The 22,633-nt window shown below is 39.7% G+C and overlaps 2 protein-coding genes across 2 annotated transcripts; one reads left to right on the forward strand and one right to left on the reverse strand.

Moving 5' to 3' along the window:
- Nucleotides 1-2,306: 2,306 nt before the first annotated feature.
- Nucleotides 2,307-15,804, reverse strand: DBF4B (DBF4B-CDC7 kinase regulatory subunit). The gene is made up of 13 exons (XM_072414657.1): nucleotides 15,719-15,804; nucleotides 13,916-13,948; nucleotides 13,219-13,358; nucleotides 12,689-12,826; nucleotides 12,536-12,586; nucleotides 11,569-11,629; nucleotides 10,541-10,593; nucleotides 10,411-10,438; nucleotides 9,233-9,278; nucleotides 8,627-8,746; nucleotides 7,623-7,725; nucleotides 7,430-7,539; nucleotides 2,307-4,150 (listed from the first exon to the last, which is right to left on the reverse strand). The coding sequence occupies exons 2-13, from the start codon at nucleotides 13,941-13,943 to the stop codon at nucleotides 2,461-2,463; spliced, it is 2,568 nt and encodes an 855-aa protein (XP_072270758.1). The 5' UTR covers nucleotides 13,944-13,948; nucleotides 15,719-15,804; the 3' UTR covers nucleotides 2,307-2,460.
- Nucleotides 15,805-15,863: 59 nt separating this feature from the next.
- CCDC43 (coiled-coil domain containing 43) lies at nucleotides 15,864-21,153 on the forward strand. Its single transcript, XM_072414689.1, has 5 exons — nucleotides 15,864-16,082; nucleotides 18,953-19,043; nucleotides 19,432-19,567; nucleotides 19,883-19,938; nucleotides 20,616-21,153. The coding sequence occupies exons 1-5, from the start codon at nucleotides 15,903-15,905 to the stop codon at nucleotides 20,801-20,803; spliced, it is 651 nt and encodes a 216-aa protein (XP_072270790.1). The 5' UTR covers nucleotides 15,864-15,902; the 3' UTR covers nucleotides 20,804-21,153.
- Nucleotides 21,154-22,633: the final 1,480 nt, after the last annotated feature.

A 22,633-nucleotide genomic window follows, 5' to 3' on the forward strand; every position in this document is an offset into this window, starting at 1 on the left:
ATAGCTGGGCTCCCTATACCATGGCTTGCATCAACATCTCTGTTGGAAAAGCTATTTGAGGATTTAATATCAAAAGAGATAAAAAAAAAAACAGCCTCACAAAAAAGTACCACAAATATAAAAATAAAAGTTTATTTTACAACAATAAAAAAAATATATTTAGATTACAACTTCACATTTTTGGAGGTAGAATGTCATAACACTGGTGAACCTAGGAGTAGGATTATAGTAATTCACACTACAAAAAAATTCACAACTGTAGGGATTGTTTGTGGCGAGCCATTTAATATTCCCTAACAATCATGGTCATTGCTCATAAATAAACGACAATCTTGTATATAAAACAAATTGGGGAAATTCAACTCCTCCTGACTGCAAATTCAGATTCAATAGACCTGCAAACACAGACAGCATTTACCAATGGCTATTTTTTTTTTATCGCAGCGACCCACATAATAAAACCCCTTCTATTTGCAATATTTTTGAGTGGAAATGTATTTTTAAATGAACTCCACAGTCATGTATAACAACATGAAGCATCTGCTTTACAAAACCTAATCCAATATAATCACCAGTGTTCGCTGCTTAGATGTCTCTGGTTTTAGTATTTTCTGATTCGATCAAGAAAGCAGCCAGCAAGTCAGATTACATAACATGCACATATCTTAAACAAATATAGACCAGAACTATACAAAAGTAATATTGTTTTTGAGAACACATACAGAAGACGGACAGTCCACATGAAAAGAAGCATCAATTTTTTTGGCAAAGTGAATCACACCCAGGTGTGCCAAATTTCTATTATTTTATGTTAAAGCAACTCTCTAACTAAACTTTTTTTTCCCCAAAAGTAAATCACTACCTACCTTTCCTGCTGCTAATAAATGCTGCTTTGAATAATAAGAATCACTGCCTGCAGTCATTACAGAAAAGGTCACTTCTTGGAGTTGACAACCCCATCTCATTACAGAAAACATAAGTAATGCAGATATCTCTTTCAAAAGTGCATCTCGCAAAAAAGGGGAATTTTCACCACTGGCCTACATAAGGTAAGAACCTTGGAGGCTCTTAACCTTCCATACCATAACCAAAACTACTATAAAGTTTTGGCTGCATAAACTTTCAGTAAGCCACTGCTAGTGGGTGGGTGACACAGTATTTGCATTTGATATCATCTAATGTCTTTTTGCACGCAAGGATTTCATTTAGGCCAATTTTAATTAGACACAGATTCAACATGCTTCAAAAAGGAAATCTGCTCTAGTACTGGGGAAGGATTACACTCTTAAAAGTGTATAAAGCCAATGTATAAACAGCAGCAAGCTGGAGATTACCGTAAAGCCATCAGCAAGTAGTAATCCATTTCTTGTCATGGAATCAGCTACTAACCACCTGTGTTATAGGGACAGCTTTTATGAAAATCAATACCAACTTGCATCAGTAAGACATTACACTATCCTTTTTCCCTAAAATAGGAAGGATATGGCAGTTCCCTGGTCAAACATTTTCTACTATAAATTATACCTATGCTGACAAACTACCACTTACATAAGTACAGCTGAAGCACAAGAGCTGGCATCAAGTGGCCTAATGCAGCGCTCCAGGGGCCCTACAAATCAAAAATGATGTGAAATTGCAAATACCGACTACATCTAGAATATTGGTGGGAATATTCAACCTCAGCCAGGCTGTCTATAACAGCACTAAACCTTCTGGATCCCAAATGAAATTTCTAGATCTAGATTTGGAGTCCTTTAAAAAATTGAAACCTCATGCCATTACTAAATGAAAGATTACCAACATAAATATCGATACAGATTTTATTTTTTTATTGAAAGCTGTAGTGCTAGAAGTGATGGAGCTGCACTCAGTGTTCCTATTCTTACCAATCTGCTCTCTTGGGCAGAGATTGTTTTCGTTTTACAAGCATCATGCTCTTGGCAGGCTTGAAAAGCAGACATTTAAACTCCAGCTACAACTTCTCCAAGCCATTAGGAGTCATTAGGATGCAGTTAATAGCTGTGGGTAAAAGCAGAAGGCTCAACTGCATATCTATCCCGGAAGGAGAAGGGAGGGAGACGGTGAGCTAGAGACACACATAGTAATGGACCTAACGTAAGAAAGGCAAATACACAGGAGGGGGGAGTCCAGAGAAAACCGATCCCATATTTGTTGGTTATTGAACTTTTTTATATATATATATATATATATATATATATATATATATATATATATATATATATACACAAAAATGTATTATATTAATGGTAATATCTGTGGAGTCCCACCCCCCACCCTTCTGCCAGATCTATTATGAACGGAACATCCCCGAAAAGTTCAATTTATATAATGGAAAAAATTAAGGTTATGAAACCACGGTGCTGGAGTTACTAGGAAATAAAAGGATCATAGGATTTGTGTGCCAAAGTGACATTCTGCTTCGGAAGGGACCCTTAAGTTCTAGTCATGGGCTAGTACAGAGCACAGCTCCCTCCCATACCAGCTCTCATCCAGATTGACCTGGGCTGTACGCAGGTCTCCGAGTTGTGCACCTTGTTGGTGTTTAAACTGTTGCTGAGATAGAAGCTCCGAATCCCAATCTGACTCAGATGAAGCATCGTACTGGATAAGTTTGGGACTAAAATAGGGATGGGGTGAATCAGCAGTACCCTCATTTGTCACAATGTTCTTTTTCCTATTTTTCAAGTCAGGGAAACCATGTACTGCTGGCTGAGGTCCAGAATCATGCTGGTGAAAAACCCATACAGGCTGGGACAACGGATTGAATGGACTGGGCTGTCTCTTGGGAGGTGGGGGACTTGAGGAAAAGCTAGGTCTACGTTTACCTGTAGAAGAATTTGTAGCCGATGGCAGCTTATTCAGCTCTGGTGTGTGAGCCTTGTTATCCAATGGTCCAGTGTCATGTGTCACTGCTGGGCCTTGGTACTGGGGTATTATATTTAGCTGATTTTGTGGTGCACCGGCCTTGTTACCTAAAGGTGTAGTGCCCTGTGCCACCTCTGCCATTTCCAATGAACCCTGGTACAAAGGGACATTGAGCTGGTTCTGCTGTGGTGCACTGGTCACTTTGTCTAACGATGTGGCAACATGTGCTGTTAAAGTGTCTGCAGATCTGGGGGCAAACAGTCTTACATCTAACTGGTTTTGGTTTTCTTGGTCAGAATTTTTTTTCACTAATGTGGAGCTAGTAGTAACTAAAGTGTCTGCTGGGTCTCCAAAAGATGGGATTATATTTTGCTGGTCCTTGGAAAAAGTTCTGTTGACTTTTGTAAGCAACCTAGTAGATGCATTTATCAATCGGTCACTCTGGTCATCAGATAACAGCAACTGTTCCTGCAGTTGAATTGTGCTCAACTGTTCTACAATTTCTTCAGATCTCCTCTCCCCAGCTGGCAATGATACAAAGGCATCCGGAAAATTGACTCCACCAAGATTTCCAGCGGAAGGCTCGGCAAAGAGTTCTTGACGTTGTTCACAAACTTCCATTACAGATGTTTGCTCTACCAGTAATTCAGTGCAGTGGTCACTAGAAGTGATAGTGCTAGAAAGTGGATTTGCAATTCCAGGTGCATTGTAGGCTTCACATGGATGTTGAGTGCCCAGGGATCCTGGTGGATCTGCTATGGGGCTGAGAAGCAATGGAGGTGCAAATGTAGCTAGTGCATTTTCCATGGTCAGTTGAGATTGTTGTCCTTCTGAAGGAATAACTAATGAATGCACGGTATATACAGAGGTCAAACCCACCTCCTCTGTGTACCAGGAGACTTTAGTAACCACATCCACATGAGAAGCTGCTCCCGTGTCACAGGTTTCTTGTAATGGCTCCTTGTACTGTATCTGCAAATCATTTGCATCTTCTGCCAATGTGTGCCTCTGGACTTTGTCTTCTACAGATGCTTCATTTTCCACATTCATGTCCTCTTCCTGTTCACCAGTAGCAGCATTCGTTACAGGCTGTATGCATGCACCTGACCCAAGTTGTTCCTCCACTGGAGGCATGGCACCATTTTCTTCACATGGTACCTCGGGCACCACTATCTTTTTCTCCACCTTTACATCAGAAACCCAAGCTTCCTCAACACTGACTGGCCCATCACCAACACCTTGCTCCTTCCAAACAGGCATGAACCTTGAGAGAAAGGAATGAAAATAAAATCCAAAATCATAAGAACACTGTATACAAAGATCATCAAAAGTAAACCAATAATTACAGAAATTACAGTTGCTTTAAAAAGGGAGATAATGAGGAATTTGCTTAAATTAGTTCAGAACAAGAAATGTATTATCTACAGCCTTAAAACCAACCCTACCCTAAACCTGGTCAGCTGTGCCCCATGTCATCTTTAACTCTAGCCACATCAGTCATTTTAATGCTCGAAGAGTCATGCTATGTACACACGTTAGAGGATTCTCGCCTGATTATTATTATTACTACACAGTATTTATATAGTGCCAACATATTACACAGCGCTGTACACAGTCATATCACTAGCTGTCCCACAAAGGGGCTGACAATCAAATGTCCCTACCTCAGCCACATGTTAATGTCTTTATGTATGTTAATGTATAATAATCTATAATACAATCGAAGGTCAATTTTGGGGGGGAAGCCAATTGACCTAAATGTATGTTTTTGGAAAGTGGGAGGAAACCGGAGTACCTAAAGGAAACCCATGCAAAGAGGGGGGGGACCTGCAAACTCCATGCAGATAGTGTCCTGGCCGGTATTTGAACCTGGGGCCTAGTGCTACAAAGGCCAAAGTGCTAATCACTGAACCACCACGATACGAATGGTCGTGCACGGCCCAGGTAGGAATTCGACATGTGTACAGGGTTTGTCTCATGCCATTCATGGATTGTCAAGATGGATACATTAATGACTAATGGAGAACAACTGCTATAAAACGTCAATGGAGAAAAGCACAGTGGAGTGCTGCTCACTTGTTTTCCCCCCTCCCCTCCCAATAGAACTGAACTGCATGTACAGAGTTTATTCATATGTCACTTTTTGTCACTAGTAACAATCATGAAAAATGAAAATTTCAGGGATGTATGCAGCAACACAACGCTCGATTGACTGTTCATGGTCAAGGAGGAAAGGAGTGTAATACAGGCAGTACTCTCAAATCTAATCCTCATGTGCAATAGACTGTTATATATTCGTGTGTAACCTAAAAGACAACTGTTAACCCTTTACACAGGTCTTTGTTTTAAATATATGCATGCAGTACAAAGATTTCTAGAAGCTATGTTGAATAGAAACAAACCATGCAGAGCCAATGTCACACAGGTCACCATCCTGTCTGGACTGTCCCTATTCACAGTTCTACAAGATGCTGCAGGGGTTCAGTTACAAAGCACATCCTATTTCTGGAAGTGTGCACCACTAGCCAAGGGAAGGCAGGGGGTTCGAGTCTGGGCTCACAGCCATGGGATGTGGATTCAGGCCAAAAAAGCCATCAGGTCCACGGATCGGTCAGGGAGGAGGGAAAGCAGTAACTGAGCACTCGCTAAAATTGAAGTTGCAATTAGTGGAGCTAGCAATGCACTTTCTGCTTCAGAATGGAAATACAACTTAGGAAGATGATGGATGAAAGTAGACCTGTAGCTGAATAACTGGAAAGTTGACAAAGAAAATGATAGGGCAGCAGCCATTGTCTTATCACTTATGAAGTTTTAAACCTAGTTTAGAAGTGTATTTAGCCCTGTATTCCTTCCCATAATAACCAATCCCATCCATATGGAAAGGGTAAGAAGGTTAAGTTGTGAAAGAGTTTGTGGTCATTAGCAGAAATTGAAGTCTAGTAATGGATAAATAAATTACACTTTTACAGTGCGTTGAAGAGTTTAAACCACAGTTGTGAATACAGACCAACACTTGCTGCTATGAAGAACTAATACCACACAACCGTTTTTTACAAGACAACTGCACTAGCAAAAGGTAAATGGGCAATGTACTATTCTCTAATTTATTACATGTAGCTTTAAATAGGTAAACATTTTCTTGCCCATTATGTATGCAATCTTGTTGTTTGTCCTTACGATATTGTTATGTTTTTTTGTTTTATTTTTTAAGGGGTCACAGACCTTGAACAAATAGAGAGATAAATTCTGACTCATGTCTTTTACAAATCTGTGATTGAATTTGAATTTTTGCAACTAGTATCTTCAGTAACGGCATGCAATGGCACTACTACCAATTCCCACATGGCAACTTGCTATTTTATGTCTGCATAATGTTATAATTCTAGCAAAAACTTCTTTATTTTGATACAGTAAAGTAGGGTGAGGAGCTTTGGTACATAAATTGTGTATTTGTCCACATTTGAGATATTTCTCCTTAAATATTCTACAGGCAATTCGGAGGCAGGACAGGAAGTGCTGGAAATGTTCTTTCATGGGTACAGAGACAGCAACAAATCACCATTCCTACCATGTTCTATTATTATATTTTTATGTTATATTTGGCTGGTTTCCTTCAAGTAAACACGTAGTCATACTATAGACATTAGTTAAAAAACAAGAGCTTTAATACAAGCCGACTTCTTCTGCCGACCTCTGTAGCTGCAGGTACAGCGGAGCAATTAAACCTTTCATAACATAAGTATAATAAACTTCTAAATCTGTTTCCTAGCAAGTCTGTTACCTCCCTTCTAAGCGATAACTCAAACTCTAGTTAATCTAGCAATGGAAGACAAGCAGGAGACAAAATGGGACAAAAGTCATCACCAATTCAACCATGCAAAAGGAGAAATTAAGCTCATGGGTCAGCTAAAGCCTGTCTGTCTAAACGCAATTACAATCATTTAGAAAATTAGTACCAGCTTTACTCTGTCCATTCCAACAAGCTTTTTCTTCACATTTTTAAAGTGTTATTAAATCTGTCTGTAATTAGATCCTTTAATTTTCTAACCTGAAACAGAATATGACAGCTCGAATTTGGTTGCTTACTAACAATTTGTCAATATCGTAACTCTTTGCACTTGCTGTGGAGGGATATGATAAGGAAACACCATTATAAAATCAATATTGGGTTTTAAGCAGCTATTGTGGAGCAAGACAACAGGCAGAGAGATGTTACGTGCACAGCCCATTCTGCAGAATAACAGTCAGTTAAATGACCTCAATAAAGCCATCAATTATGTCATAGGCCTGATGACTAGACGCTGTCCCCATACAGTAATGCATGCTTTGATTTTTTTTTTTATATTATAAGAATCCAACCTCAGATCACAACACTGCCCTCACAGGCTTGGGCCTTTTTTTAGCCCAGGCAGTGTAGCTGTACACAAAGTCTACATGCTTTGTACAGAATAAGCTAATAAAACAGCAATTGCTAATAACTGAATGTTAAACACACACAACATTCCTATAAACCTCAGTAAATATAGTTAAGCACAGAATTTACCATTGAGAAAGCTCCATCAGATCACATGTTAGTTGAGAGGAGAGGTCATCAATTGCTTTATAATTGGAGCTATCCAGAGCAAACTGGCTATGTTGCCCACTTATTAGGTGCTAGAGAAAAATAAAAGACAGTCAGTTGTACAATTTCACTTTTAAACCTCCAATGAATGCAGAAATCCCAAATTTTCTCTTACCTCGCTGAGTCTTGCATAAGTCACCTGACAGCACTCACAATAGCCACTTTTTTCCCTGGCTTGTGGCCCCCGGGTCCTTTCTCCTTCAACATTTTCTTGATTTCTAATAAACAGATTACATCTATAAGAATGCTGAACAAACCCAGTAGCTGGTAGCCAATAAGACTTTAAATTAACTCAGCTTGTGCCTATTCAGAGACACCCTAAGAAAACCTGTACTGACTAAAAAATTCACTTTTTATCTCCAATTGTTAAAGATGCATCTCTAGTCTTATAGTATTTTAGTAGTTTAGTAGTTTCAGCTACCCAGCTTATGCTTTTTGCCTACCTAAAATAAACCTTGCATGAAAAACACAACAAATATACAGTGCACTATGTGCTTTTTACAGAGAACCATTACTTGTTGTAAATAATTGATATATGTGTGTTTAAGGAAGTATACCTGTCCCCTGCATATTCCTAAATGTATCAAAAATTGAAGCTTTAGAGTACAATACTTTATAATAAATGCAATCAAATTTAAAATGTATGCAAGTTATGCTTTAAAAAAAAGGGGAACCAGCATCAGGTATATGAACAAAGCAAGTACCGGTACATATTTTTTAAAAAGAAGTAAATGAGTTTTAAGAAAAAGTCTTTATTGACTGCTGCAGCAAATCCTCAGAGTACACAGCAGAAGCTTTGACGCTATATCAGCAGCTCAGGTTTTCTGATCTCTTGATTAGAGATTACAAGGCTAAATCACTGCTGGAAAATGGAGTTGAAAACTTTAAATTTTGAGTGACTTCTGGGGGGGAGGGATTAGCCAATTGGAGATGACATTTCTCCACTGTGTGTGCAGCTACAGAAGTTAATGGTGGCTTGTTTTGATGATGCAATTTATTCCAGTAGCAATGACAAAACATTTCTTTAAATTATATCTGAAAGGTAATGTCTTTTCTCACTGATCAGAAAAAAAATATTGCTGGAATACAAGAATATTGCTGCCACTATGACAGGCTCACCCAGCTTCTTTCTCCTTTTGTGTACTGTTGGTAGGGGCGGGTTCAAATGGGCTTCTGTCTGAGGCGATGAAAGAAATCTCAGGGAAGTTAGTGAAGCAGCACTGAAGTGGTCGGTACTTCCTGCAAGGAGATAAAATGGTAGAAAGAAAGTTCACTTTTTTTAAACAGCGATATAAAGCGGATCATGATTTTATTAAATTACCAATCTTCTGACTTTTTACACAGCACTGAACTTTTTTTCCCCCCCAGATTTTGCCAATAGTAAATGTTGCAATGTTGGTACCAATATAGCTAAAAACAAAACTGCTGCCAAAATCCCTCAACCTTATTGAAACTATAGTGCATAGTATACCAAACTGCAAGTGACACAAGATGCAGGAGAGAAGTAACAATTACAGGAAAGGTATTTAAACATCACATTTTATAAAATTAATGGGATTGTATCTGATGCCACCCCCTTTGTTAGAGAAAAAAAAAAACAAAAAAAAACCTCTATCACCCCCACTGGGGATGTTTTCAAACAACTCTGTAAACCACATGCAAATTCAATATAGAACATTAACTATGAAGCATTAAAGATGAAATGGTAATATATTAGTTACTCACCGGCTGTGGTCCTCAATCTTCAGAAATGGACTCCTTAGTTTAGCAACTGCAGGAAAAGTTTAATGCATTTGTTATCAGATTTATCGACAAAAAACACTCCTAATGCATGTGACCTTCTCACCCAATCTAGATGCTTGTATGTAAAGCCCATCCCCTGCCTCATAGCAAGCCAACACTTTGGTATTTTACTGGCTATTCTAGGGATTATGCTGCTGGTGACAGATGCAAACTGATGACCAATTTACAGATCCATGCACCCTGCCACTCATCAATGACAGAATCACTAGTATCTTACCCATTATGACATGTGTGGTCCTGTATGTTGAGAATATGACTCCCCATTGTGGGTATATGTATGTGAATATATTTATGCACACAGTCAAAAAAAATTGTTAGGGGTCTGGAATACTCCTGTGGTCATTTGCAAGGTAATAAAAAATGTCATTCTTGGCTGCATCATCAAATTTGTCATTGCTGTATGATTGGTCTGTAAATCTGCCAATAAACCCAGATGTCTTGTCTCTGTGGACAATTGGAGTTGATAAGTATTCTTTGCGATTGATTTTGTATACAACATTATAGTGCTGAGACCTGCCTATCTGTCTCCCTCCCTATGCCAGGCAGATACTTATATAAAATAAACATAAGGGTTTTCTTTTACACCAAGCTGTCAAGTTCTGCAAACTGTGGTAGCAACAAAGATCAAACATGACATCAACAATATTTTCACTACAAATGGTCCCCGTGACACCTTCCATCCTGCTCATTGGACCATGTTCCAGTTGTGAGTGCATTTACAGTTGTTGATCCTGTTGCCATGCTAAAGCTACAAGACCAGAACACTCTCTGAAAAAGTTGAATAACTGCCTAGCAAGCAGTGTTCAAATCTTTGTTTTTCTCCATACAATTATTGGGTGTTATGTTGTCCCCCATTAGTTAGTGTGGTCCTCTCTTACTGGCTGCTAGTTACTAAAGTACACAGTATCCAAATCACAATCACAGAACACTCTGTATTATCAAATAGCAGCAGTGCCAATAGGTGAGGAGGAAGGCCTTAAATCTCTTAAAGAAACAAGGTCACTTCAATGCTTACACTACAAATTTCATTTTGGGAAGAACTGCTATCGAATTTTGGAATAGGAATTAACCAGAAACAGACGTTTACCATTCCAACTCACCTTTAACAGTCTTTCCTGCACCAGTCCCCTAAAAAGATATAAAGAAAATATAGACAGTGTGAGCAGTGTGTTCTGAATAAACCCCAAATACAATGTTCTAAACTCACTGTACTGTCCCCACATAACTCACCTCTGTGGTCTTAGCAGCACTGTGGGTGGAAATCTCTAGATACCTTAGAACATCTGGAAACAAGGTGGTTAAGAAAATGAAGATTTTATAAGCCCTTAAACTGGAATAGATTTTAAAAGGCCAGCATTAGACTTCCCTGGATTCATACAAGTTTTGGGATAACACGTATTTAAATGAGAGGATGGACCTTAAGCCGTAAAACCCTATTGGTATAGGACAGTGTAATGTACTAAATAGGTGCAGCACTCTTAGGTCTTTCTGTTTGCACTGATCAGACAATCAGACTAATCAGAAGTCGGAATTACACTGCTCAGCTTACATTTGAACAACTGCAGAATAGGTAATGAAAACCATTTACAGGACTGGACTCTGCCATCAGAAATGTGAATGTCCTATAGAACTATGATATATCTAGATGTAACCTTTTTATTCTATACAGGTAGTCCTCAAGCTGGGGGCTTGATGAGGGGAGGGGGGCGGTTTGCATGACTTGCAGAAGAAATTTTGCTAAACACAGCTGAGGTTGTGGGTGATCTCTTCTGCAAGCTCTTGTAACTCTTTAATGACAAAGACAAACTCTGCAGCTGTTTCTTTTTGCATATCATACCACAGTTAGCTCTAGAAGTTAATTAATGTCAAGGCTTAATAAGGTTTTTTTTTTTTTTTTTTTTTTTGATTAACTCACACCATACTACCTAATAATATGTTGTCAGTGACACGCTGCCTAATAACGTTAAGACAAACATCAGTCCTAACTCCATTTATTAAAATAACGTACCTGTTCTAATTTACATACAAATTCAACTTAAGAATAAACCTACAGTCCCTATCGCGTATGTAACCTGGGGACTACCTGTATATAATACAAAATGATGTGTACATACACAGCACCGCAGGAACCACTTCCCCAACTAGCACTACTGGCAACTTTTTGTTAATGCAGAAAAAGCAAAAAAAAAAAAATAAAAAAAAAATGTTGGTTCAATCTGTATACCTTTACAGGTATGAGGCTGGAAACAAAAGGATACCATCAACATGGAGGATACCGACTCCCCAAGAACGAGCATTGGCCAAAACATTGTTGCACTGCTAGAAAATAAACAATAAATAAAGACACATTGAGAAGCTACTGTACATGGAAAGGAAAAGGAGGGAAATGATTTAACATTACAGTGGTAAAACACAGCAGGGGATTACAGCCAAAGACAAAAATTATTTAGCAAGGTTACACAATATCTAGACTGGCCACATAGCAATCAGTTCAAAAGAGCTAAAAGTCTATTAAATTGTCAGCAAAAAAAAAAAAATGGCATATATGATGCAATCCGGTATTCATACTTAACACCAGTCTTTGTTTATTCCAAGTATTTCCTGCACATTTTTAAATTATCCTGTCCCATTTTCCACTTTTTATTTGGTCAAGTTGTGACATGAAAGTTGCAATTAAAGGGTTGAGGCAAACCATTCATCCCAAAAGGAAAAGCAATCCTGCCTAATTGGGATTTAATCTGTTAGTCATTTAATAAAAGTTTATCTTCACTATCTCATGGAGATGGTAACAGTGCTGTTTATAGGAGGCTTTGCAGTCTAGGAGAAAGAAAACTAATGAAGCTACTATATAACCAAAATATTTTTGTATTTAGCTTTGAATAGTATGGAAGGGTCAAAACCTTTGTTAAGTAGTTATCACAGTCTGCAGATGAAGGAGATTTATCCACTATAATTGTCATGGTAACTTCTGAGATGGGGACAAAAGGAGATTGTAGATTTCCTGGTATCACCTGAAAAGAATGCACCTGGAAATCTTCAAAGAAGAACCGAAAGTGAAAAGTCAACTAACATGGGAACACAGCAGTGTGATTCTAACCCAGAACAAATTGGGCAGGGAGGGGAAACAAAATTACCCTTCCCACCCCACTTCTTCCCAAAAATACACAGAAGCAAACTGAAATGCAAACACACAATGACATTCTCTGATCTTGTAGGAAAACATACCTGGTTTTGAATAGCTTTCTTCAATAACTGCTTCCCACGACACAGAACTGGCTAAGAATCAGGAAAAAGAGCAAGGGTACATGAAAGATGGTAAAGAGCTAGTAGAAAGGAATTGTACTGAAATCTCCCCACACATGACATAAGCCTTCCTACCTCTATATTCTCGGCACCTTGCCGTTTGCTGTGCCCACCTCTTTTACTTGCCACTGAGCTTCCATTAGCAATATCCAGAGCTTTCCTGCTGTCGGTCACCACATAATTAACATCTCTGCTCAGGAAGCCCTCAATAACCTGGAAGAGAAAAAAATCTGTCAAGATCTTCACAATATTGCCTACTTGGTGCCTCACACTTCTATTTAGAGTTTGATAATCTGTAAATTAACATCTCCTACAATTTTCTCTCCTGGCAAAAGTGACTAACACAGATACCAAGAATAAAAGTCATTGTGAATGATGTAAAGGTTCAAAGGACTACAATTTGGCGACAATAAGAGGTCAGAAAACAGTTTGTGTTGTATTATTGTTTTAGATATGTTTAAATAAAACTATTCTCTGAACTCAGAACACAAATAAAAAGAATAAATGGGAAGTAGTGAATTTGAGTACAGTAGGTAAATATTTTCTAGTGTTATGTTTATAAACACATCCTCCAAGTTTCTGTTTTACTAAAGCTTTTCACTTACCCCACCCAGACTGCAGATGGCTTTAGTAAGGTGTTGGGTTTGCTTGATGTGCGCGAGGTCCAAGTAAAATAACTTCCCCTTAAAAGTGATACGTTTCCGTTTGTCCAGCATTGCATTTCTCTCTGTTGGGAGCCGCTGACCTGCAAAGATATAGGACAGACCCCCTTTACACATACACACATATACAATAAGCAGATATGTTATATGCTATAACTTGCCAAAATTAATCCACAACAGATCCCATTTATAAAAATGTGTAGGCTGTTTCTGGAGTAACTGTTCTCCCTCTATTGTCCAAAAATGAAAGTTTAATAACAGTCTAACAAAAAATTATTAACATAATTTATTCATTAAAGTGGACCTCTTACAAAGATGATGGAAGCTGCCATTGGTGACTTGGTTCTGTAATATCCATATTTGCCTGGTTGATGTCCTGTTCTTATATTCCCTTCTGACTCCCTGCCCCAGAATAAGTATATAGCTCAGGTGTTCAGTAATTATCTGTATGATTGTTTCAGCTGTGTGACTGCATCTACTGACCCCAAATATCACATTTATATGCAGAGTTATTATTCTGTGCAATGAGATTACCAATGGCAGCTCACGTCATCTCAGTGGTTGGTATGCTTTAAAAAGCATTGAATTACATTTTTAAGATATTGCCCAAAAATATTTAAAAAATTAAATAAAAACTTACCAGTGGGCATTGGGCTTGGTGCTGCCATCACACCTGTTACAATTATAAAGAAAAAAAATATGAGAGATTCAAACTATGAGTTTGTAAGAGTAATGTCTGTTTATTATTTGTAGGATTTCTCCATTTGTTCTATTTTATGCAATTTAGGTTTTTTAGCATCTGACTCTTCTGTGATCACTCTCTGTCCCATCTCACTTGACCCTGTCTTCCTAATGTGTTTCCGGAGTTCTCATCTGTCATTGCCTCCCATGACAGCATTTCAAATGACAGTATTAGTGGAATCTTCCTGCAAAAATAAAACGCTGACCAATCTCTCTCCTTCCCTTGAACAAAGCACTGAGAGATTTTTCATCAGTCATATGTTTTAGCATTCCACCCACTTTCTCATTTCATCTCCTTCCTGGGATAACAAAGTCACATATCTCAGAAGGCTGTAGTTTCCGTCTCTGAAATCTAGTGATCACTCCTACAGTCACCATGTATTCCAGTCAGTGTTACTTGGCACACCACATATTGTATATAAATGTACAAATATTGTATATTATTGTACAAATATTGTATATAAATGTACAATATATAATGCCGCATTAACAGGGGTCAGCCACGAGCACCAGAAAGGCACAGCTGGTTACCCATAAACATGTCCGCATGGCATGGGCAGCACCGAGGATGCCAAGGTCACCAAGCAGTACAGGGGTGGGTTTGCACACCATCTTTACAAATGTCAAGCAGGAAGAAAGGATGATTTTATTGAAGGATACACATACAAAGTCTGTTCTGCAATACAAAGAAAAGCCCTTTAATAACGGAGCTCAGCTTATCATGGCTGCACCTTGTGCCTCATGATTTTTTTAAAGGAATAGTAAAAGGGTAGCTGAAGATAATCGCCATCGTTATGACTTCCCTGGAAAAACATCCAGAACATTTTAGCTCTTCCTAGGATGCATTACATGGGTCTGCTCATCTGATTGTAAATTGTTCCTCCAATGATCTGCTAATGACTTCCTCACTCATAACCTCATCACAAGCACGGCTCCAAGACTTTTCAAGAGCCGCCCCGACTCTCTGGAATGGTCTCCCTCATCCTGTTCCCCTTGTCCTACTTTCTGCTCATTTGGCCCTCAAACACAACGCTTCAACCTCACATACCCATATTCTTCGGTTTTCACTACTTCCCACCAATACATATACCCCCCTTGTATTGTGCGATACTTCCAGCACCTCCTAGATTGCAAGCTCTTCAGGGCAGGCTCCTCTCCTCCTCCTGTGTCTGTCAATAATGATAAATGGTATCTAAGCCCAACAATGAATTATTTAGTTCCTTCTGGTCTATTGTACATGCCATTACAAGCGTTCTATACATATTGATAATGCAAGAAATCTTGAAAGCGAGGAACATTTAGCCTGCCTGTTACATTGATGTCAGATAACTACAGAACCCCTCCCCACTATTTTAAGAACAGAGGGGTTTTGTAGTCCTATCCACTTAGCACATATAACATGAATGTAATGATTAATAAACTGTATATAGCGCCAACATATTACACAGCGCTGTACAATAAATAAGGGGTACAAATGACAGACACAGGCAGTGACACAGGAGGGGGAGAGGACCCTGCCCTGAAGAGCTTACAATCTAAATTGTGGGGGAAGATTCCTAGGACTGGGGGGTCATCTCCCATTCACACTCAGCACAGGGCCTCCCTATAGGTGTGTTATTATTTAGACCACCATTGCCGCTCTTTTATAATAGTGGCCCCACTCACACAATCCCCCAGGCGGGGTAATTATAGGCCTCTATACCTCAGCTGTGGCCCGGCTCCCGGTCTCCTCCGCTTTCCCCTCTGACTGAAGTTTAAACTCAGCTACTCCCGCCTGGTGCGCGTACGGCGCCTCAGAGGGGACAAATCACCTGGCAGTGCGGAACGTTCGCGGCTTGACGTTGGGCGCACGGCCACGCCCCTTCTCCTGGGGAAGGAGCCGGAAGATGGCGGCGCCCAGCGAGCAGGTGGCTGCCGGTGATTTCGGGACTTGGTTGGACGGCAGGCTGGAGGCACTGGGGATGGACCCGGAGGTGTACCCGGCGTATATCCAGGGGGTGCTACGGGAAGAGGAGAACCCGGAGGAGAGGGACGAGGCGCTCAGAGGGATCCTAGCTGCCTTCTTGGTGAGGAGCGGAGGGATCGGTCATGTTGTTCTACTGCTGGAGGACTATAGAGCCCAGCGTGTTTCCTGGATGAATCCCTGTCAGGACAGCAATGTGAAGTATCACAGTAATCCTGACTTGGCTTTTGTAGTAAAATCATTCTCTTAGAATAAGCATGCAGCTAGTGAAGTCTATAAAATCCCAGTCTCAGTGATGACAATGTATGTGTTTCCCCTTGTATGATATACACATAGAGAAGTATGGAGGATCTCACTGAAAATCTTCTCTGAATGTCATACTGATCCTCAGGCTTCTATAGAGAACTTTCCAGATCACCACAAACAACTGGCATCTAGTATGGCTGAAAGAGAAAGTCAGTAATTCCAGAAACTAAACCACTCGTGCTAACTATGCACAGAATCCAGAGATTGGTCATCAGCTTTTATCCTAAGTGGGTAAAGTGGAATTAAAGACTGACAGGTGGGTCTGACCAGGTTAGGAGTTCATTCAGTGCGGGGGATGCCGGGACACCCAGGCAGGTAAATGTTTTATTACAGAATGGACATCGCCTGTTCTTTCTGCAATAAAAACCCGGCCTGTTTGCAGTTTTCGAATCCAGAACGATATAATTCCACATGAAGGTTGGTGTTGCATTTGCACCAGGAGGTGTCCGGCAGAAAGACAACGAGAAAAGACTGGGGTTTAGAGTGCCTAAACTTTGAAATGTAATTAGTATGAATGCCTAAGGTGGGACAATATTCACAGTGATGATATATTAAACAGGTAATATAAGGTTTGCTCTCCTGTGTGAAGACACAAAGGAGAATGCCAGGCTTACTAAACAAAAGCCACCTGACTAATTATTATTTGTAGGAATGATAATTGTCTCAGATCCGACGCGTTTCGCCCATCAGGCTTCCTCAGGGAACATGTGGAGACTTTTTAAACAAAATATGATGGTTAATTATTAGTGTTCAAGCATTCCTTTTAAATTCGAGTTTGTTTCAGAATTACTCAAATGGCTAGATGGCTTTAAGGTATTTCGGTGCTTTTAGTCTCACATAAGTTGGGTAGTGGCGCAGACTTTCCCGTTTATTCCTGCAGTTTATTAGGCTGGAAGGGTGATGGGTAACACTCCCTCGCTGGTTCTAATTGCTAAGTAAAGAAAGAAATGGCATGGCTTCATTCTGATCCACCTAGCTAGGGTAACTGGTCTCGAAGCAAATTCTGCCCAGTGACGGTCATTAATGCTGGCATTTGTAGTTCTTCTGTTAGGCCTTGTACAGATGACTGAAGGGACCTCAGAGGTTTGTCACTTTGATGACCTGCGAAGCCATGTCTGTTACCTTCTTACTCATCAGAAAAAAGAATCTTTCCTAATCAATATTAATTCATTTTTAATCAAAAGCAATCGATAAAATCCTTAAGCTGCATACACACTTCCCATAATCGTTGGAATCGAACGACCGACTGGCCAAAAATCTTTCTAAAAAAAAAAAGTGACCAATGTCGCCAACGAGCGAGGCTTGTCGTTGGAAATGAACTACCGGCACGGGGGATCTGATTGGCCGACAATCGTTTGCTATCTATATCATATCGTTACAGCATGTACAGAATTGTGCACAATACGATTGTCCAAGTATAATCATGCATAATCGTTGATTGGTCGTAATCGTTCTTTTTCTAACGATAATTATTTGAAGTGTGTACCTAGTTTTAGTTTTATTAGATTTCTATGCAAATCATTTTTTTAATCAAATAATAAGCACAAGACATTTTGTAGACATGCTCAGGTTTGTAGTTCGGTAAACTCCTGGACTGACATCCTGATTACTTTGCCGTGATCAGTCAGGTGACATTTAATAACCAATAGCAACTGATTAGCTTTCAGTGATCTGATAACACTAAATTGAAGTCTGCTTGCCATGGATTATTACACTTTACCGCCCAGATATTGAGAGATTGCCAGGGCATACTAGTTTGCATCAGTTTCATAGCCACAGGCAGTCCGTGTCCTGGAATATATGACAAACTCAGAGTATTATGTGTACAAGAAGAAATTGGTATGCATTCCTGAATGTCATTTGTTCAACAATGAATCTCAAATGTAATAGCTTAGAAACAGCGGTACAATGCAATTAAAATCAATGGCAAAGCTGGAAAACACAATCTTTGTCCTGCTTGGGTCATAGCCAGTGGCGGCTGCACAGATCCTCCAGTATAGGTGACAGATGGGTATAGGACCCTGATTGTAGTTGTATTTGAACGGGAATACATGAACAAAGGTAATCTTCCTTCTCTTCAACATGTTAATCTTTGTTAATCTTGATTTGCCAGGACAGGATTATGTAACTGATACACAGGCGCATAGGAAGTAATTTAGATCTGGCCCTTAGTGAAGTTTGCCACTTCTGGGTGTATAGCAGCAGTTTGTTTCATGCCTGGGTGTGACTAACCATGTGGCTTACTTTTGTGAACTATTACTAGTCTGAAAGGGGCCTCAAACCAATCCTAATCCTGAAGAAGATTTAGGACATGGCTCCATTCTAGCCTACAAGAACAGTGCAGGTAGAGCCAGCGTGAGCAATTTATCAGAAAAATAATGTGTGGTGTTTTGGAGGAAGTCGGTCATAGTGTGGCATGAAGGGGCCAGTACACATAACATAATACCAGCGCCTGCTTTAAAATGTAGCCAGGTGATGGGATCACTGAAATTTACTTGCTCCCACTATATAAATACTATCAGACCGATATCCACACAGAACATTTGTGAATAAAATGGTTCAGTGGCTCCAGGTGCTCAAAACTAATTGAATTACATTACAAAAGCCTGAATTATGTTTCTTTAAATGAATGTACCTTTAAAAATGTGTTTTTTGCTTTGGTGTTAGGAAGAAGATTCTATAGAAGATGTTTGTCTGGAAATTATTACTAAGTGGAACGAAGCACAGAAATTGCAGTCGATACAGACAAAGCAGGAAGGTAAAACGTTTTGTTTCTGTGAGTTTACACAGACTATTTTTTCAATATTATCACACGTGCTTGTTTGGCTGTGTCCTGGTTAAAGCTGAAGCTAAGGGCGGACATTTATATACCCAATGAAATAAATATAAGGAAGCTGATTTACCTTTCATTAAATTTGTATTTGTCCATCCGGTCCTGAGACTCTCCAACTCTGTGCCATCTCTTCTTCTCACTCACCTGCTGTGCTGTGCAGAGCCTCGGGCTGTGACCTGGCCACATGTGGAAATTTACAGCATGTGTATTTAAACAAATACAAATGATCAATTATTAAATATGAAGTTTTATTTATTGCTTTCATGTATACTAGAAATTCAGTTTTAATAAAAAAAATTCTCTTCCTGTCCAGATGAGGTGGAAGCTCTTGCCAGCATGATAGAGAAGCAGGCCCAGATCGTGGTGAAGCCCAAAGAGATGTCGGAAGGGGAACAGCAAAGAAAAGCCGCCCTGCTGGCCCAGTATGCCAACGTGACCGATGATGAGGAATATCCTTTATGTCTTTGTGAGGCTGCTGATACAAGTTGTGGCTCGCTAACCAGTCAAGATCAAGCAGACGATATTTGCTTTTAGCTCAGGGCACAGTTGTAATACGCACTTTATGCAGGTATAAGAAATATGTTTTAACCACAAAAGAATTTTGTAATTGTAACTCAAGCACTTAGATTTACAGAGAAACCCCTTCTCGAGGTGAAACCTTTAAGTTTTTGAATGGGAAAGGGGGTTACATACTCTGGTAAACTTTAATGTATTGTTGGAACAGTTACATTCACTACAGACTTGATTTCCTTAATTACGGTTACTGAAGATGACGTTGAAGAAGTGCCAAGCTCGACAGGCGCCCAGGCCTCTGATAAATGTATCCTTTTGTAGCCATTTAACCTGTGTGATTCTATTGAACGTATTTGTAAAAAATGCAAAATCTGGACACATTCACAGGGGTGCATAGAACCTTAGAGGCTCAGTTATCAAAGGAAGGAAATATTTCTATTTGCTAGCCTCTTTATGAACACCAGTTCGCATTACTTGTTAGATATAGCCATAACAAGGATCAGTGGTGTTTGTTTTAAATGCCCTGATATAACTTTTAGATGTGATATACATCAGCAATGGCAAGGAGCAGTGGCAGCAATTGGATAGTTAAGTCTGACTGGCATTTCTAGTCAGTGTGTGGTACAGTAATGGGAAAATGATTCCTCCATCTCTAGCTCTTTCTATTTCCATCAATATATCAGATAACTGTTACAATGACATATTCCCCATGATTTGACCAAGGGTATTTTCTATGTGGAATGGAATTTATGCACCCCATGCTAGGCCAGAGGTATGATCCTAGTGTGTGAGATTAGTATCAGTTGGCAAAAACAGGGTGGGTAGCCTCCTGTAATGTTCAGTATTGTGGCAGCAGCAAAAGTCGGTCCCCCTGTAATCTGTTGGTAGGTTGCTGGTCTACAGATACCCAAAGATCTCATTCATAGCTTGTTTTATTTTCTGCATAACAAAGTTTTTTTTATTGAGTCTTTAACAACCACCCAGCATTGTTCAAGAACACCAATTTAGAAGACATAGTCAATGCAAGGAAGCAGGAACGTGACGCGATGCGGGATGCTTCCCAGAAGAAAAAAGAACAAGATAAAATGCAACGGGAAAAGGACAAGCAAGCCAAACAGGACCGTAAGGAAAAGGAGAAGAAACGCACACAAAAAGGAGAACGCAAACGATAAGGCGGCTTCGCTACAGACTTTTGTCACGGGCGGGTTGAGTGATGCGGTATTGGATGCCTCACTTCTGGTGGACCTTGTTGCTGAACTTTTTATTAACCGAAGATGCCAAATTACAAGATACACCTGAATGCTGGAGCAAATTGGAAAGAATCAGTCCTGGAAAGAAGTAAAAGCCTAATAATGAGATGGGACTGTGATATCTCTTTAGGACCAGCCTGGAACATGAGCAGTAGCCAGTCTCCATAAGCTGTGGCATGATACGCTTGATGATGGGGTTCCTTTTTTCTGCACTGACAATATATTTCTACATTTGTAAATTATCTCAAATAAAGCACTGCCCGGAATGCTGACCATTGTGATGAGACGAAATGTTTATCTAGGGGGAATGGAAGAATGATTATTGGTTAAAGTGCAAAATGAAAATTCCTCCATAAGATTTACTGTGCCAGAACTGGAGTTGTTCTCCAAATTAGCTCAAGCACCTTGTCCACCAAAATTCAGTGGCCCAGCTGACCCTGTTACCCTGCTTTTGGTAGCAGCTCATCAACCCCTTGTCCCACCTCCTAGTAGTTTCTTAATTGTTCGGTTAACACTGCTCCTCTTCCCCATTCTAGCAGTGACTTAGCTCAGCCACCCCTGATCCACCCATCCTAGTAGTGACCTATTAACTAAAACTGCATCCATCCACCTAGTGGCAACTAAGGAACTCTGCTAGCCCTCCTACCCCAATCCTAGCAGCTCATCTAACCCCATTTTCTTCCTCCTAGCAGTACCTTAGTGGTTCAGCTACCCCCCTCCCTGCATCCAGTGATGACTTAGCTGCTCAGCTCCACACCACCATCACCTTTTCCTTTCAGGCAGTTAGTTGTCTGGGTAGTGTTTTTGCCATCATCTCTAATGCAGCCTTTCTCAAACTTTATACCCCTAAGGAACCTGTTAAAATTAATTTATTGGGGATCAGTAGTGAAGAAGCCTCTTAAATTGGCGTCCAGTGGAAAGAATTCCTTTTACCATGGTTACTAGAATGTCACCTTTATAGACAACTAAAAACAATAATAAAACCATGCCGCTGGCCCCAGAACTATGTAGGTATCATCAATAGGCCACAGTTTAAAAAACCCTCGTTAGGAATTATTTAACACTGAGTAGGTGTTATTGAGGGGCAGAAAGAAGCTGAGCTTCTGAAAGAATGAGTTGTACTACACTTGTGTTGCTGGTGTGATGCTTTTCTTCCATTTATGGCAAGCAAAAGGCTGATACCAAGTCAAAGTTGGGTATATAACCTCCCCAGCGGTAACCCAGAGTGTGACTCGAGGTAAGAAAAAGATGCTAGAAGCGGTAACCCCGAGTCACGCTTGGGGTAGCTAAAACAGCAAAGATCAATAGTAAATCCAGCCTTACCTGATCTGGCGACATCGTCCTTCGCTTCCTCCGACCGGCGTCTTCTGCATCTGATGAGTAACCAGGAGTTCCGGACTTCGGGGCGTGCAGATGTTCCTTCGGGCATGGCAGGAATTTAAAATCTATTTGTACTGCATTCAATTCAAAATAACTGTATTGAATGCAATACATTGGATTTATATGTGTAAAAGCAGTACATTGTCTTTCATGAACATTTATTTTTCAGTATATATAATAGTATGAGTATAATATTTATTTAAAAACATTTTTTTTTAATTTATTATTTTGTCAAGATTTTGTGTTTCAAACTTTAATATACTCATACTATTATTTTATACTGTAAAATAAATTTTCATGAGAAACAATGTACTACTTTTAGACATGTAAATCCGGACCGAAATGAACCACCCAGGAGGTTAGGTGTTTATT

This window comes from Pyxicephalus adspersus, chromosome 6, assembly GCF_032062135.1.
Source record: "Pyxicephalus adspersus chromosome 6, UCB_Pads_2.0, whole genome shotgun sequence".
NCBI classification, from domain to species: domain Eukaryota; kingdom Metazoa; phylum Chordata; class Amphibia; order Anura; family Pyxicephalidae; genus Pyxicephalus; species Pyxicephalus adspersus.

What these genes read in the sequence shown, in the direction of transcription:
- DBF4B (XM_072414657.1), bottom strand. Translation starts at nt 13,943, where the DNA reads ATGGCAGCACCAAGCCCAATGCCCACTG. An exon ending in AAGGTGCCGAGAATATAGAG is followed by an intron (nt 12,587 to 12,688) that starts GTAGGAAGGCTT and finishes CCTGATTCTTAG; the next exon opens with CCAGTTCTGTGTCGTGGGAA. An exon ending in AGAAAGCTATTCAAAACCAG is followed by an intron (nt 11,630 to 12,535) that starts GTATGTTTTCCT and finishes TTTATTTTCTAG; the next exon opens with CAGTGCAACAATGTTTTGGC.
- CCDC43 (XM_072414689.1), top strand. Translation starts at nt 15,903, where the DNA reads ATGGCGGCGCCCAGCGAGCAGGTGGCTGCCGGTGATTTCGGGACTTGG. An exon ending in GGATCCTAGCTGCCTTCTTG is followed by an intron (nt 16,083 to 18,952) that starts GTGAGGAGCGGA and finishes CTTTGGTGTTAG; the next exon opens with GAAGAAGATTCTATAGAAGA. An exon ending in GATACAGACAAAGCAGGAAG is followed by an intron (nt 19,044 to 19,431) that starts GTAAAACGTTTT and finishes CTTCCTGTCCAG; the next exon opens with ATGAGGTGGAAGCTCTTGCC.